The sequence below is a fragment of the Pistacia vera genome, unplaced genomic scaffold (assembly GCF_008641045.1).
Source record: "Pistacia vera cultivar Batoury unplaced genomic scaffold, PisVer_v2 Contig143, whole genome shotgun sequence".
NCBI classification, from domain to species: domain Eukaryota; kingdom Viridiplantae; phylum Streptophyta; class Magnoliopsida; order Sapindales; family Anacardiaceae; genus Pistacia; species Pistacia vera.
The window spans coordinates 950,831-968,232 of record NW_022195500.1 but is presented as its reverse complement, the minus strand read 5'-3'; the positions used below and the strand labels follow the sequence as shown (position 1 = coordinate 968,232).

Genomic DNA, 17,402 nt, shown 5'->3' with positions numbered 1-17,402 from the left:
GGATTGGACGACCCGTAACCCAATCACCTTGTCTGAGTCTCACATCAAGTCCGGTTTTAAAATAATGTATAAAAGAAAGTCTGAAACTTGTTACTCTCTTAATTTTCTTTAAACCTTTAATACTCTTTTTTCCTTCACAGGGAAAAATTAGTCTTTTATTGTCATTATCTCTTGAATTTTATAGTTTCCAAATTCTAGATCAAAATCTTCTCCTCATTTTAGCTTTTACCTAAACAAATAAAACTTGTAATTTGAATTTGAATTTTTTTCTAATAACTGGAGATGTCTAGATCAGCTTACGAACACTTCAACTAATCCCTCAAGATTTTGAAACTACCGACCAAGTAAGAGTTCAAATTGTCACCTTTATTAACAATTGAAGAGTGACTCGAACTCAAAATCTCTTGAATAATATACCCAAGAGTCTCTATCGAACCACTCGACCATCCAATGGTTAGTTTGTAATTTAAAAGTTACAAAATAAGAATATACAAATAAATCTCAATCACAAATAAGTGAAAATGCACGTGTCATGAGATCCTTCTAAGTTTAGAAATGCTCAAATCAGAAAAGGATTCAAGTCGTAAAAGATACACCAAAGTTGCCAAACCTCTGGTCCCCTTTTATTGAATTCTTAGAAATGGCCAAAAAAAGTAAAAAAAAAAATCCTATGCCAATGGGATAAAACATTCAAAACCAGGAGAGGATAACAACAAAAGTGTACAAACAAACCTTAAGATAACAGTTTAATTGGATAAATTGATGAAGTGAGACAAAGTTGGATGGATTGTGGTTAAGGGATTACTCCTAATTTGGTCTATTGGGAATCAAAAGGGTTTAAGCTATGATTACTGACTTGAATTTGCGAGAGTGGAAAACTATCCTCTTGTAATGCCAGGCCTAATTTGTTAATGTTGTTTTAAGTTATAACCAGTCAGAGCTTTTGCTTTTGCCTTCTACTTCCGGATTCCTGCTCTTTATCTTCCTCTAATTTTCTTCTTAAATTTTTTAAATCATCTTCGCTCACCTGGCCGTTCAGTTTTTGGTTCAAAGCGTATGCTTCGCCCAACTTTCTCTTGCATTCTTTGCTTGCAGAATCATGAGAAACCACTGAGACAAAACACAGAAGAATAGAGCAAAGGGACAGTTAAAATACACAATCTATGCATAGTCCAATCACAATCAATCAGAAGAACATTCCAAATATATTATTTAACAGACCCCATTGACAAGTTTTAACAGAGTTGATTCAATTTTTGAACCTTGTTTACTCCGGTATATCAAAGATAAGAGAAAACACTTGATGGAGACCACAATGAGATAACTAACCTGGTTTTGGGTAATCTCTTCCAATTATGCACTTTGCTTGAGTTTGAACGCTCAGTGGAGCTGTCCATGGTTCATAAATATATTGCTTTGGCATATCTGATCATTAAATATATGTGAGCAGCAGTATAAACCGAGCCAAAGAATATGATAAAGGGGTTGAACTTCAACATACCTTTCAAAACAGGCAGAAAATGCCTGATATAATTGCCATTGGGGTCGTATTTCTTTCCAAATGACACAGGGGAATAGATGCGGTTATACTGGTCAGCACAAAAACAATTAAAACATGAACAATTGCACTAGAAAAAAAGTAACTTGCGAAGGGAAAATCTAATTACACAAGTCTCTCCACTAGCAGCCACTGTGGCTAAGAGAAATGTGCAGATGATTTGTACCTGGTAAAAGAATGATGAACATGATAGCCACATCCAATTTCCGTTATTAATTGCCCAATCTGAATCAATAAGAAGTCTTTCGAAGACATCACGCCCTTTTTCCCAATGAACAAACTAGCAGCAGGGAAAATTCATGTCAAGACCAAAAAAAGATATAAGGAGATAAAAAGAATCCAAAACATTTCAATCATACCAGATCGCCACGAGTTAGGAAACATGCTACACAATGTCGAGCAAGATGGTGCATCCAACCCCACTTGCGAAGCTACAACAGTGCAGATATACAAACTTCAAATACTCTGCCTAGATAAGGAAGGGCACACCTAGGTAGCAGCAGCAGTTAATAAAAAACTACAAAGCATAACACAAATTTCACCTGGACCATAATAGCGTCAATCCAAGGGTACCCTGTCCTAGCTTCCCTCCAAGCAGCCAGCAGTTCATCATCATTATTCCAAGGTATCTACATCACCAGATAGTATTCCATCAAAACTCAATAACAAATATGAAATCAATAAATATTGAATTCGGAAGGTCATGCAGAATCACATTGATTTTCCTCAAACTATTGATAACCATGTCAGAGGGACTTATTATTCATATAGGAAAAAAAATCAGAAGTTGCAATTTGAAAAACAAATTAGTTATAATTTCTGAAACTGCTTGCCGTAGATTTTGACTTGTGAAAAAGAACTACACAATATAATTTGAGATGATATAGCTCTGACGACAGTAATCAATTACACCTAATGCTGTCAATGATCTATAGTGACCATTGATTCTGACAAAGGATGTTTTCCCAGAGAAAAATAATATTCACAGTTTCTTCACATAAATATGCAGAAAACCTTTCAATTCTTTTGAAATCCCAAAAAGATTTGACTTTCTGTAGCAGAATAAATACAAACTAGTCTACTTGGAATTGCATTATAACTCTTAGTAACAAAATTCTAGTTACAACATAAACCAGGCTCAAACAATATCTATTTTTACAAAAAGAAAAATAAACCTAAGGGCATCTCTAACCTAACGCCATTTTAGTGTAAAACACCAAAATGGTGTAGAAAATGTGCTCCAACCCAACACAAAAAACTACATCAAATTAGTGTAAGTGAACAGTCTTATGCCAAATTTGGTATAATACTATTCATTCACACTAATTTGGTATGACAATATCCATCTATTATAAAATATATTTTATTTTCTTATTTTTGTTATTTGTATTTATGTTAATTTGATTATTGTTTATATTAATATTTATAATAATAAATTCATAATAATTATATAATTCAAAAAATGATGAAAAATTAAAAACAAAACTTTTGTGCTGTTGTTGTCTTTTTTGGTGGGAAAAATATACTAATTCGAAAAATTAAATTACTATCAATATAGAATTTTACTTTTGTGTTGCTATTGACTTTTTTTTTTTTTTTTTTTGGTGGCATTTTATATTAGATGTAATATTTTTTTCTATTAAATGTAATGTTTATTTGATTAAATAAATACTTAATTTTATTAAATCAGTATAATTTTCAAAGTAATTATTATTTAATAAAAATATCATTCCCAATATTTAATTAATATATACAAAAATAATTAGTGAAATAGATGAATTATTGATTATTAATAGAAAAAAAATATTCTAAGGAATATTTTTTTTGATGTAATACTTGGTGCAATGGGTTGGAGATGCAATAGTGAAATATACCAAAAATCACACCAATTTGGTGTGAAACTTGCACCGACTTGGTGTTTGTGGTTGGAGATGGTCTAAAGGAAACAAATATGGCCCTAAATACAAATAATGATCAGTCACATTATCATCATCACTGACTTTTATGTATATCTTATATCTTTTTCTTTTCCTTCAAATTTGAGAGTAGACTTCAGTTGCAATTTTCAGATAGCAAAATGAACAACCACAAATCTCCAACAAAGAAAATAAACTGATAAAAGCCATTAGTTGCACTTACCTGCTTGCAAATTCTATTACCTTTCATCCGGTCAAAATTCGGAGTGGCAAAAGCTACAGTGTAGAAGAAATCTCGCCATAGCAACTGCAGTGTTGAACCGGATTTTAGTTTACTGCATCTAGAAGACTAGAACCAGCATTACTAAATACAAGACAGTAGACTGACCTGTCCAACAAGGGAAACTGGTGGTGATGTGTGCTTTTTGACATTCTTATAAACATTTATAAGGCATTGATAGAAATATCTGGAAGACAGACATCCAAACTGCAAAGAGATAAGAAATGGAGAAAATGGAAGAGTTACAAAGCACAAAATGCAAATGCAGTGGTGAGATAAGTCTACATTTGTGTAGGTCTGCAGTAACAAAATCCTCAAAATGTCCAAAACAGAACATTCCAAGTAAACTCACTTTCAAGTAAGGTGACAGAACAGTTGTTGCTGGCTTTGCATATGCAGATGGGTCACCTTTAGGTTTCTCAAAGTTTGCCACCCACTCCTAAAGTTTAAACAAAGAAAAGAGTTACATCAATGCCAGGCACACTAGCAACTCAGTATAAAGTGAGAATTTAACAATAAAAACTTAAAATGCTAATATAAAAAGTTTAATGGAATTTCCATGTACAATATTTACATCATAACAAAAGATAGAAAAAAAAATGGGAACTTGTAGTGCCTTTGTGGCATCCAGTGAAAGCCATATTGCTTATCTATTGTCAAAAAACATTGCAATTTTTCATTCTGAAGCAATTCTCCTGACTTAAATTGTTTTTCAGCTTTGAATCATTACTTGCATCAGAAAATCAAATATATGGGGGATATTTGGAAATAGTATTACTAGTACGGTGAGGCTGAATTGAACTATTTAGTCTCTTCAAATTGTTTATATCTTCAAAGAGCATAATCTTATTTCATTCTGCAACTGGTTTACTTAGCAACCAAAACTTTGCAGGCGCAGAACCTTAGCATCATACCTTGTTACTGATAGATTCTCTCAATCTCTTCAAGGCTTCTGATTCACCGCCTCTAAAAGGCGTCAACTCATCCTGCACACACACTATTATTCAATGACAAATTAATAATCTTAGAAAGTATTTGTAAATCGTAACTTCATACCTGTTCATAGTCTCTGTAGCCAAGTTCTTCAACTGTTGGAACTTCTGTAATCTCACAACTTCCAACATCTGCAATAGGAGGAAGTGACGAAATTGAGATTGACAGTGGGGACGATGCCCATGAAGGTTGCCCGGCAAGCTTCAAAAATGATTGATAACTCAGTGCTGGCCTTCCCCCATTCTTCATGAACAACACAGCCATGAATTAGTGGAAGAAATACGAAACCAATACAAGAGTAAAAAAGCCTCCTTCAGAATCAAGTAAACAACACTCTTCCATTTCATAATCTAGTTATAATCTTAATTAGATACTTGACAGGTCTAACGCATTTGACAGGGAATTGTCACATACCTTCTGTATAATATCTACAGGATTAAAGAGAGTATGACTCACTGGAGAGAAAACCTCAATTCCAGCTGTAGAAGCATAATCCTGTTAAACAGACGTAAAATTCCTATTAACTATTCTCCAAAACATAATCACATCATACTACCTGATTTCCTAGATATTTATAAAGCAATACAAAGCTACTTCAATGTTTCTTGAGTTAGGAAACAAAAAAACTGACCTTAACTTTCTTATCCAGAGCCTGATAATACGGTTCCGTGTCATACTCAAAGCAAAGCTTCTTGATATCCCACTTCAAGAACAAAATAAGAAGAGACTAATTGTAAAGAATAATTAGTATAAGTCTAGCGGTAACCAATAAACTTAAAGAAGTGTTTGAGAGTTGAACCACCCAAAAGCGAACTGTTTTAGAGCGTTCAGCTAAAATAGATTAAAAAAAATTACTTATTTAAGTATTCTTCCATGGTTAAACAAGCTATTAAACTGCTTCTCATCAAATGCTTGATAAACACTGCTCGTAAAAAAACCTTCTTTTTCATCTTTTTCTAAGAGAAGCAATTGAATTATATGTAATTAAAAAAAAAAAAAAATTTTACTAGAATTCAAACGTCCTTCCCAACACAGTAAATATAACTATCATATTTAAAGTACAGTTATAACTGTAAAAAGAGATAAGACTTTTAAAGAGAGAAATTGAACCTCCTTTAAGCACCGAATCACAACTTCACTTGGCTCGCCCTTCAAAATCAGCAATCTGGACCCGAGCTTCTTGAGAGACAAGTCAAGATCCACCAGACTCTCAAGCAAGAACCGGATTCGGTTCAGACCGGCCAGGGCCGACCCTGGAGAGAACGCGTTAGGGTCCGGTTCCATGTAATGCGGATCAATAACAAACACAGGATAAACAGACTTTGATCCCTTCGAAGCGTACTCTAACGCCGGATTGTCATGGATCCGGAGACCCTTCCTAAACCACACCAGCGAAGCCGAACCAGAAACCGATCCGGACGCCATAATCGGAGCCAAAAACGGAGTTTTAGAGAGAGTGTGTGAAAATCTCATGAGAGAGACAGAGAAACTCTCTGTTTAAAATTATCAGAGTTTGGCGCGTTAAATTGTGGAAATGAGAAGGAGGAGGCTAAAGTGCACTTGTAGTGTAGGATAAGGAAGCTTGTGAGGCGACGTGGCGTGGCGGATTGAAAAGGGAAGAGAGGGTTAGTGTGCACTGTGCGCATAAGTTATACGTTAGTGGAACATTCGGTTGCGGTTAAAATGGCGCCACGTTGTGCCTTTAAAATTGCTGTGCGTCGAGGGTTCTGGAGGTTTAGGCGTTTAGCTTAACGACTCTCAACTGTAATCACTAATCAGTTAAATAGGCATCTCAAAGGTTTTTATAAATTTTCTTTTTCGAAGAAGAAAAATAAATATGTATTCTATAGTTATAAGTCTTAATGATTTATAAAATTTATTTAAAATATTAAGATATATGATTTTATTAAAGGGAAGTGATTTTTAGTCCCATTAAATTGATCAGAATATCTGCTTTTAAATGTTTTTATTTTGATAATTTAACAGTAATAATTTTAAATACACCTTTATTCTATTTCACAGTTTGTTTTAATTTTTAACCTTTAATTCTTACATAAACTTTAACCCTGAGTTTTTATAATTATTGAAATATTTTCTTTTCTTTTAATTATTTTTTATTTGATGAAAATATATTACTAAAACTATGAAAAAGTTAATCACGCAATCTAATGTATCTAAATATGAAGAAGAAAATTAGAGAAAACAATAATTTGAAATTAAGAAAAAGGGTGTTAAAAAAAAAAAAAAAAAAAAAAAACTAGCTAAGTTTGAAATTGGGGAAAATTTTTGGAAGAAAAATAATAAATTTCGAAATTGGGGTTAACAAAAAACCCAATTGAACTTAGAAGGTTAATTTTGGTATTAAATGAGGTTTAAAGAGAGTTATTTTAAATATAATAAAGGTATGCTTAGCAAATGAACGATATTAATCAATTATATGGGGACTAAAAACACTTTCCTTTATTAAAACCTTCAAGCATAGAAGTATTAATTATCTTTACTACACTCACCACTAACTTTCTCTTACTAACGGCACATATCAGCTTACAATTCATCAGTTCATATGGGTTCTGCCTATATAATAATAGGTCTCGTCTGACCAAGCCAATCACAAACTCCCATATGAGTTTAGTGAAAGGGGTTAGTGAGAATGGTTAGTAAGATTAGTATTATTGTTCTTAAAAAGAAAGTGATTTTTAGTAAGAGTAAACAGTTTTTTCCCACCCAAAGTTTGCCTTAATGACACTTTTCCACTTAATAGTTTCAAAATACCACTTTTTTCACCCAAAGTTAATATTTCGTAACTAATCAAAACCGATTTTGATTACAAAAAGTTTCTCTGTCATCACCATTTAAACCTTTGGTTTTCTCTCTAAAAAACCTCTTTTACTTCGGCACTTGATTTCTCACCGATTACTGACCACTGCAAAGTTAGGGTCTTATGCTCTTAGCTGATTTTCAGTTGATTTTAGTAGTAAATATTTAATTAGTCATCATTATTTGATCCACTAGCCCCCACACTCTACAAAACCCCTTCTACTCTAGCTCCTAATAACTTGTCAAACACCAGCTGAGAAAGTAAAGTGTAATTTAGGTATTAACCAAATATAAATGTTGGGTGGAAAAGTGATATTTTAAAACTTTTTAGGTGGAAAAGTCATGAAGGCAAACCTTGGGTTGGGACAAATTGTTTATACTTTTTTAGTCCCTATCTAATTAATCTTCACCCTCAATAGCTAAGTACACCTTTTCTATAATTAAAAAAAATCTCTTTAAACCTGATTTAATACCGGATATAACCTTCTAAGCTTAATCAAATTTATTTTTCCTAATGTCAAACTTAATTAGATTTTTGTTTTACAAATTGTTTCCCAAATCAAACTTAATTAAGTTTTTCTTTACATAATTTTTCCCCAGTTTCTTAATTTTAACTTATTTTCTCTTTTTTATATTCTGATATATTCTTTTATAATTTCCATACTCCTAGTATAACATTTTTATCAAATAAAAAAATAATTAAAATAAAACAAAATATTTCAATGATTATGAAAATTTAATATTAGGAACTACCTACGAGTAACCGAGTGGTTCGATAGGGACTCGTAGATATATTACTCAGGAGGTCATAAGTTCGAGTCCCTTCTCAGTTGTTAATAGGGTAGCCATTAAGACTTTTACTCGACCGGTAATTTCAATATTCCGAAAAATTAATTAAGATACGCATAAGCTGGTCCAGACACCTTTAATTATAAAAAAAAAAAAAAAATTTAATGTTAGGTTATGAAAATTTAGGGTTAGAATTATGAAAGATTAAATGTTAAAAATAAAACAAAAAATAAAATGGAATGTAAGTATATTTAAAAATTATAATATTATTTCCAATAATTAAATTAAAGTTAAATTTATCCAAACAAAAAATAGATTTAAAATGAGGGATAAAGATAATCAGGTATCTTCTTAAACTTCTCGGTTACGACTTACGACTTACGAGTAGCAACTGGGGAAAGAATAACACGGGCCCACTATGCCACTCCACCAATTCTAAACCGCTCATTTTGAACGGTGATATACCCATACACGCGTCGCCACGTGTCTTTCTCCCCTCCTCTTCAGTTTCTCTCTGTTTTGTCACTCTTCATCACACAGTTCACGCCTGCGATACTGCTCTATCTCACCGCCAGTTCTTCACAAAACCATGAGTACTCTGACTTCCCTCTCTTATTGCTCAAATTACTCTTTCTTTTTCCTTTTTTTTTTTTTTCCTTAATCGGAATTTTGACCATTAACTTCATTACTAATCACAGGTATTGCCAGGAAGATAAATATTGGAACCAAAGGTCAGTTGAGGTTTATTTTTTATTTTTTTATTTTTTTCATTTTAATGATATTTTGTCAGCTAATTCTGTTTCTTTGCATAAATTAAACATTATTAATAATGATCATTAGGATTTGGAAGGTTCAATCGGTTCATTTCGAATCTCTCTCGTCAGAATGGTGACGATGTTAAGGTACTAATTTTTTTTTTTTAATATTAGTTTTATTTTATCTTTTAGAATTTTACTGTTTGGTTTTTGTAGTGTTCTAGTTATTTCTGCTGTCCAATAAATTTAAGAGTGTTTGTGCTTTAGTAAATTCTATGAAACAATTGAGAGGAGTAAAAAAGTGAATATTTTTTTTTTTTGCTAATACTATAATTTCTAACTTGTTTGCTAACTGACATGGGAATTGGGAAGTGACTTGTTACAGTTATGCTGACGATGGATGATGTGGTAACTGACATAACAGGCACAAAACAGTTTTCTAAAATCAGCGTATTATGAGAATATGTTACTTAAATTTTTTAACCAAATTTTGAAAACGTGAGATTTGAATATGCATAATGCAATAGCAGCAAATGTGAAATGTAATAATTTTGTTGTGTAAGTTTTTAAGTATATAGCAATTTAGAAGGACTTTTATTGCTTTCTTGTTTTTAAGTATATAGCAATTTAGAAGGGCTTTTATTGCTTTCTTGTTTTTTCACCCAGAAAGGTAACTAGAGCTAGAAGAACACTGTTCTTTTATGCCATAAATGCTAATCAGATGTGTCAAATGTTAAGTGCAATTACAAACTGATTTTTTTTTTTTTTTTTGTATTATTTATTTGTATTGGTGGGGTTATCCTTAGGTTCATGCTAACTTATTATCGTGTTGGAAAACTTGACACCTCAATGATTTGAAGTAGTTTCCACTGTATTATCTTTTTTCTTGTTCAAAGGAAACATTTTACTTCATGGAACTTTTTTTTATTTTCTGTAACTCAGTTTGTTTTGTTGATTCATATCCTATTGCGTTGTGATTCTATGTGTTATTTATCTGGAATTCTGAAGAGAATCATTTTTTGTTTCTAAAAATCTTTCTATAATACAATTAGCAGAACCTTCCAGCACTGTCCAACATGTTTGCAAAGCAGGATCAAGATAGATTTGAATCTGGTGGGATGTACTCTTTAAGGATGCTTGCATTTCTTGGGGCTAGTGTTTCAGGACTTTTGAGTTGTGCAACTGTAGCATATTCTGATGAGGCTGAACATGGCTTGGCATGCCCTAACTATCCATGGCCCCACAAAGGCATTCTCAGCTCATATGACCATGCTTCGTAAGTTGATTGTTTTGTTTTTGCTAATCTAAAACTATTTATTTTGAAAAGGCTTATTCCGTGGGACTGGTAAAACTGATATAAGTTCAGAGGCCTCTCCAACTCTATTGACCTGTCAAAACCGCAATGAAATGCTCTACGCTTCTGCCAGCATTCTCAGCAGGGAAAACTTATTGTGGTTTCTGCCTTTACGTAGATGTTTGTTGGATTTCAGTTTTCTTGTAGCTTTCCTGTAAATGTTTTCTTTTTTCTTTTTTGGTATTACTCTTACTACCTGATTGTTGTGTTGTGAATACTGATGTACTGATGAAGTAGCACAATAAATTTGTGATTTTTCATGCAAATTTTACTTCATAGGTAATGTCGACTATATATGAGCAGGATTCGTAGGGGTCACCAAGTCTATCAGCAAGTTTGTGCATCTTGCCACTCTATGTCCTTGATATCGTTTCGTGATCTTGTGGGTGTGGCATACACTGAAGAAGAGACGAAGGCTATGGCAGCTGAAATTGAAGTGGTAGATGGGCCGAATGATGAAGGTGAGATGTTTACAAGACCTGGCAAGCTAAGTGATCGTTTTCCTCAACCATATGCAAATGAACAAGCAGCCAGATTTGCTAATGGGGGGGCATATCCTCCCGATTTAAGTCTTATCACAAAGGTATTAGCAATTTACTGAATTGATGACTAGAAATGAAGCAATCATTTATCCTATTGTGTCTAACACCATATCTTTTCAGGCCCGTCATAACGGTCAGAACTATGTGTTTGCTCTTCTAAATGGTTATTGTGATCCTCCAGCTGGTGTCTCGGTATTATCTACTTCTCAGCTTACCTACAATTTTTTCAGCAAATAGAAAATATAATGTTCAATCACTACTATAGTTAGTAAGAGGATTTACTGGTTTATGAAATTTCTGAATTTCAGTCCTTTGTTTCTGTTCAAAGTGATGATATTGTTTAGATTTTCAAATGATTATGTTGCTGAAAATACATTTATTGAGATTTCTGGCCACACTAAATTCCTTGAGAAAGTAAAAGATGTTATGTCACACCTTGAATGGATTGGAATTTTGGAATTTTGGTTTCTGCCACAAGGGATATAAAAGGAGAAAAGATACTCCTTGTAACTCTGAATTAACGGAAAAATGATCACAGCTTTGTTAAAAGTTAACAATCAATTTATAATTAATATCAGCCAAACCTTGTCTGTGGGAATGCAGAGAAAACAGATAAAGCAATTCTGCTTGCTAAAAGTATGTAAAACATTGTTCTTAAAGTTCTTCAATATATTGTCTACTGAATTGTCAAACTTAAAGTTCTTCAATAAATCATTTTAAGCATTTACATGACTGGCTTGCTCTTTGGTTCTAAACGTGTAAATGTAAATCTCTTGTTTTGTCTGTTGTAGATTCGAGAAGGGCTGCACTATAATCCTTACTTTCCTGGTGGGGCAATAGCTATGCCCAAAATGCTGAATGATGGTGCTGTTGAATATGAAGATGGTACCCCAGCAACAGAGTCACAGGTAATCGCCTAACCTTTCCATCATATCTTGCAGATTTATCTAGAAAGAGTGAATCATCATTTTCTTTCACAATGTTGGCACAGATGGGGAAAGATGTTGTGACATTTTTGACATGGGCGGCTGAGCCAGAAATGGAAGAGAGAAAACTGGTAAATTCTTAACCTGTGCACTTGAAATTATCTTAGAATAAAGAGAGAAAGCTTTCAAAGATGTCTTGAATCAATGCGGCTATTTTCAAATATCAATTAGAGGCATTTTACAAAAAAATGTTTTGAGTTGCTTGCAAATGTTTATCCATAAGACGCCTATTTACGTAATTGTGATGAGTCAACACTCTAAAATTTTACTTTTTAGCTTTTTTGTTGTTTATGAAATGGTGATGAATTGCGCAATAGCTAGTCAACATATATAAACATGATGATTTTTTTAGTGAAATTGGCTAACTGCGTCAAGATATTTACTATAATGGTAATTTTGGTACTATATAACGTTTCCTAGTGTGCTCATAAACTATTCATTTGGGTCTAACACTTGAAAGTGAGATATCCCTAATGAAAATAGTGATTCAATTCTCTTCAAATCCTTCATCTTGGGTGGTGCACAACCACATCCTGAGTCGATAATACAGTAATTACAACATTATCTTAGATGGGAGTTGAGATGAGGAATTTATGATTGTATTTCAAGTGCCTGTAAACAGTTCTAACTTCATTTGGGTTTAAAAACCTGCAGATGGGGTTTAAGTGGATATTTGTGCTGTCACTCGCTCTTCTTCAAGCTGCTTACTACCGGCGCTTGAGATGGTCAGTTCTCAAGTCACGAAAGCTGGTCCTTGATGTTGTCAATTAATCTCTTCGCTATTTCTTTAATTTAGGATATTGGTTGGCAATAATGCTTCAATTTTCATATTTGAGGAGATGAGCTTGATATTATACGGGATGTAGAAAAAATACCCATTTTAATCTTGATTCTTTTAAGGAAGGAAACTAAATAAGTTGCTCTTAGACAGATATTTTATTTTCTAAAATGGAATGAAAATTACTATCACTCATTATCACCAGTATTATTATTACTACTGTTATTACTATTACTGCTGCTATTTTTATTTTCAGGAAACAAATTAAACTGAAGTTTTTTGATCTAGTTTTGCAAAAGGAAATCCAACCGAATCATAATCAGAGTTAAAATAGTTTGCGGGACCCTGACAGGGTGGGTCAAACGCTCAATTCACAAAAAATATCTTGACAAATTTCACTTTAATCCCCTATTGTTTTAGCTATGACACTCTATTTTCTAAAAACTTTCAAATTCTTACATTTTAACCTCCAAAAATTACAACATAAAGTTTAATAAAACAACTTATAAAATACGAGGTATTACAGTTAATAAATGAATCTTGACCCTTGAGCAGATAATATTTGAAGTATCTAACGAGCTTCCCGTCAAACAAAGCAAATCTGGAAAAAGTTAACATCATGCAAGAAACAAAGTGTCAACAATACGAACAAATTGAAAGGCTTTAAATCAAAATACATAATTACGTACACATACAAGTTCTGCTTCAGCCTCTCCACATTCATGTTGATGCCTGTTAAAAGTCAATGATCCGGAAAAATGGTAGAAAAATGTTTTGAGTAGCTACATCCTCCCATTCTAACTCTTCCCACCAATGTTTTTTTCCTCTGATAACAAATTCAGGTTTGTTCGTGATTGCGCGACTGGAATCAAGTGGAAGCTTCTTAAGTAGTGGACATCCAGCTATCTCCATTTCCTGCAGAAGTGGGAAAGACAAGGCATTCCGGTGGATGCTCTTCAATTTTGGCAGGCTTTGTAGTCTAAACCGATTGACTTTTGCAAATGGGTTCAAGTTTCCCATTATCTTTTCAACTTCACCAAACTTTGAGATATCGATTATTTCTTCCATATCAGAGCAATCATAAACATACAAAAACCTGAGATTGGGAGCAAGAATAAGCCACGTCAAGTCCCTCAATTTAATGCAACCCTCTACAACTACTGTCCTGAGGTTTTGAAAACCATGAGGCTCTCGTATCTCTTGGACGTTACATAAAAAGTCAATCTTCACCTCTTCCAAATCTTCACAATGTGAAATGGCTAGAGTATCGAGATGCTTCATAGTTGCCAAAGAATAAACATCAAGGGACTTAATATTCTCTAAACGATGAAGCCTCAGAGAGTCGATCAAGTTATGTAACTTACGAGAGCTAAAAAATTTTTGGAGTGCAGAGTTAGTCCCTAAGTCAATGCTTAACACATTCAAAACTTCCAAACAAAGCAATTCCTCCACCAAAAATTCATTTCCACCAAACAAAATGCTATCTCCACAATAGAACATACTCAATACGCGTAACATTGAAAACTCAGATATCAATTTACGCGGAATCGTACGAAGATGATTGGTGAACTCCAAGTTCAAACATTTAAGATTAACCAAAGCCTTTAACTCTTTTGGCAACTCTTCTAATTCAGTCCATGAGAGATCAAGTTGTTGTAGTGAAACCAACTTCGAGATTAAATGAAAGATCTAAAAGTTTTAGAGAAGAGATAGATTGAAAGAAGTCATTATTTATCATCTTCAATCTATTGTCCTTCAGAAACAATGTGAGGAGGCCAGGGCATGTAGGAACCTCTGATAGGTTCTCTATTTCATTTGCCATTAATGATATCCTTCTCACCCCTATCCATTTGTCAGCCTTTGGTGCTTCTGTTAGTCTGGCACCTGCATGGACCAGAAAGCTTTCCTTCTCCTTCTCAACTTCACATGCTATCCACAAAGCCATATCACGTATCACATCATGCATTTTTACTTTATCATCAACACCGGATACTTCTTCTAATAAACATGCATTAAGAAGAATACCAATAAAGTGGTATCCTTGATTTCGAGCTCCAATTCCCTCATATTCATCTAAAAATCCCTCACCTATCCAACGATCTATTAAGTCCCTTTTATCAACTTTATAGTCTTCAGAAAATAAACTACAGTATAAGAAACAAGATCTAACTTTGTCGTTCGGCAAACTATCGTAAGTAAACTTTAAACGAGGATACACTTTATCCATACCTGGAAATTCAGAGGCTGATCTCTGTAGGACTTGAATGACATGGCTCCATTCTCCAGGTGTCTTCTTGAAAGCCATTGCTCTACCAATAGTAATGAGTGCAAGCGGTAAACCACCACACTCTTTGGCTACAATTCTGGCCAATTCAAGAATATCTGGATGATTGTTAAGAGTGTCTTCTCCAACCTTTGATCGAAACAATTCCCATGCTTGTTCATTTTCCAAAAACTCCACTCTAAAATGTTTATGAGCTTCCATAAGGCCACAAACCTCAACAGAACGAGTGGTAAAAACTATTTTTGATCCATTGTTTGGATCTGGATGAGGGATTCCCACTTTGGTTAAATCAACTCTCTCCCAAATGTCATCCAATAATAAAACAAATTTCTTCTTTCTCAAAATCTCGAGCAAGTCCTGAGCTTTCTCAAGGAGACTTTTTTTCTTCCACGACTCGCTTGAAAAACCTATCTTTTTCCCAATCGCTTCTTGAATCTTCTCAACTTGGTGGTCTTTAGACACCGCTACCCAGATCACAACATCAAAATCATTTCGTTCGTTGCAGAAGTTGTTGTTGACCTGAGTCAACAGTGTAGTTTTACCAACTCCTCCTGTGCCATGTAGCCCTGTAATTCCCACTTGCTTTTCTCCAAGGCATCTCCACACTTTATCAAATATGGATTGCATACCAACTATCTTTGGATCAATTGGTATTTCGTTCACAGAATCTTTTAGTACCTTCTCAGCTACATCTTTGAAATCTCCTTCACTCTTTAAAGTGGCCACAGCTCGCAACTTTTCAGCCACTCTTTTTCCAAACTTGTGGCTGGATATGCAGTTCCAGGAACAATAGCCACCAAGACATAATCTATCGATTTCTCGAGAGCTATCTTTTATTATCTCCTCAACTTCAGTTCCCACCGCTTCCACCCTTGAAAGCCAGCCTTGCACTTTGTCAAGCCGTTTCATTTTCATTTCAGGTTGGTCTTCAGCATTCTTAACCCTCGTCGTTACATCGTGACTTGCTTCAATCAATTTTTGGTTCTCCGCTTGCAATTTACGGAGGTTGTCTTCGAGGTCTCTTATGTAAGCAGTTTCCGCAAACAAGCAATTCAGGCAACGAGATAAAATATCATCACCTGAGATTGAGAAAGAGAAGACGTTACCCATTGTTTTTGTCAGGTTTTCAAGGAAGAGAATGAAGTGAGAGAGCAAGTAAAATAGAGAAGATAATTATGTCTCGGAGGATAGCATTTCCTCGATATTTCTTCGTTCTTATAATGAGATTGTAACAAGAAGAGAAGGAAGTAACAACCAGAGAGAAGAAACAAGTCTCTTGTCCACTTTACAATATTGACTTTTTTATATCTAAAGTTCTTGACTAATTGTCAACAACTAGAGTTTACTTAAGGAATATTTAACTAGAGTTAGTATAGCTGTATCCCAATTACTTCACAATAACCTAAGCTGTACAAATACAATTGCTTAAAGTATTTAAACTAATTTAATAAAACCGAAGTAATTAAAACAATTTGAACAATAAGAACTTATTACACTCATTATTCCAATACCCCCCTCAAGTTGGTGGGTGATAAGTGTCTAACACTCCCAACATGTACAAAAGATGATAATGAACTTTGTTGGCAAAGATTTAGTAAAGAAATCAGTTGATTGCTCATTAGTGGACAGAGGTGGGAAAGGCTCGGGCCTAGGTTTGGGCCCAATAGGACCAGTCCCATGGGCCTAAAAAATTTATTTTATCCTTCTTAATTTTTTATATATTTGGGGTTAAATTGAGAATTATATAAGGTGGTTTATGTAATTTTTTAAGGGTGATTTGTAAAATTTTTAATTAATTAGTAAATAAATATAAATGAATGTTATAATGGTTTTAATTTAACGAGATAATTTAATTTTAGCTTTAAAAATTTAATTTGAACTTAAACAATTAAATAAAAATAAATTGATGATTAACTGGTTAGAAATTTATATGGTTTTAATTTAAAGAAATAATTTAATTTTAACATAAATATAATATTCACACTTCAAAATATACAAATTTAATTTAAACTTAAACAAATAAACAAATTTATTTTTACTAAATTATTAATTTACATCATCGAAATCCATGTTTTTGAAGAGATCAAGTAGTTCGGGATCTTTAGGATATTTTATAGTCTTTAGTCTGCCTGGTCTAATCCCATAAACATGTTTCTGTTAGTCCAGCTAGCACCTATTTGAACCGAAAAGTTTTATAAAATGATTATGTTGTTGACAATACGTATATTCAGAATTCTGGCCATGCTAAATTCCTTGAATGGATTGAAATTTTGGCTTCCGTCATAAGAGAAATAAAAGGAGAACAAAATTTTCCTTCAAACTCTGAATTAATAGAAAATGTTCAAAGTTT

General features: G+C 33.5%; 4 protein-coding genes across 6 annotated transcripts; 1 reads left to right on the top strand and 3 right to left on the bottom strand.

Moving 5' to 3' along the window:
- Window positions 1-453: 453 nt before the first annotated feature.
- On the bottom strand, window positions 454-6,301 carry LOC116123535 ((6-4)DNA photolyase). 2 transcript variants are annotated; one of them, XR_004127049.1, is made up of 15 exons: window positions 5,858-6,301; window positions 5,379-5,450; window positions 5,162-5,242; window positions 4,811-4,990; window positions 4,669-4,740; window positions 4,107-4,193; window positions 3,863-3,961; window positions 3,698-3,781; window positions 2,101-2,187; window positions 1,918-1,989; window positions 1,725-1,838; window positions 1,502-1,589; window positions 1,330-1,425; window positions 850-1,110; window positions 454-812 (listed from the first exon to the last, which is right to left on the bottom strand). XR_004127049.1 is itself a non-coding variant. In XM_031409296.1 (14 exons), exons 1-14 carry the CDS (start codon window positions 6,218-6,220, stop codon window positions 935-937), a joined length of 1,671 nt encoding a protein of 556 aa, XP_031265156.1. In that variant the 5' UTR covers window positions 6,221-6,301; the 3' UTR covers window positions 454-934. The 2 variants fall into 2 exon arrangements, 1 of the variants encoding a protein (XP_031265156.1); XM_031409296.1 differs by having other exon boundaries at window positions 454-1,110.
- Window positions 6,302-8,839: 2,538 nt separating this feature from the next.
- LOC116123537 (cytochrome c1-2, heme protein, mitochondrial-like) lies at window positions 8,840-12,967 on the top strand. Of its 2 annotated transcripts, none has more exons than XM_031409299.1 (9): window positions 8,840-8,946; window positions 9,052-9,084; window positions 9,194-9,255; window positions 10,164-10,384; window positions 10,766-11,045; window positions 11,125-11,196; window positions 11,796-11,912; window positions 11,996-12,061; window positions 12,645-12,967. In XM_031409299.1, the coding sequence occupies exons 1-9, from the start codon at window positions 8,943-8,945 to the stop codon at window positions 12,759-12,761; spliced, it is 972 nt and encodes a 323-aa protein (XP_031265159.1). In that variant the 5' UTR covers window positions 8,840-8,942; the 3' UTR covers window positions 12,762-12,967. The 2 variants fall into 2 exon arrangements, with proteins under 2 accessions (XP_031265159.1, XP_031265158.1); XM_031409298.1 differs by having other exon boundaries at window positions 10,161-10,384.
- A 115-nt stretch (window positions 12,968-13,082) lies between these two features.
- Window positions 13,083-14,421, bottom strand: LOC116123544 (probable disease resistance protein At5g63020). The gene is made up of 2 exons (XM_031409305.1): window positions 13,464-14,421; window positions 13,083-13,369 (listed from the first exon to the last, which is right to left on the bottom strand). Exon 1 carries the CDS (start codon window positions 14,284-14,286, stop codon window positions 13,504-13,506), a length of 783 nt encoding a protein of 260 aa, XP_031265165.1. The 5' UTR covers window positions 14,287-14,421; the 3' UTR covers window positions 13,083-13,369; window positions 13,464-13,503.
- Window positions 14,306-16,311, bottom strand: LOC116123543 (probable disease resistance protein At5g63020). Its single transcript, XM_031409304.1, has one exon. The coding sequence runs from the start codon at window positions 16,160-16,162 to the stop codon at window positions 14,414-14,416; it is 1,749 nt and encodes a 582-aa protein (XP_031265164.1). The 5' UTR covers window positions 16,163-16,311; the 3' UTR covers window positions 14,306-14,413.
- Window positions 16,312-17,402: the final 1,091 nt, after the last annotated feature.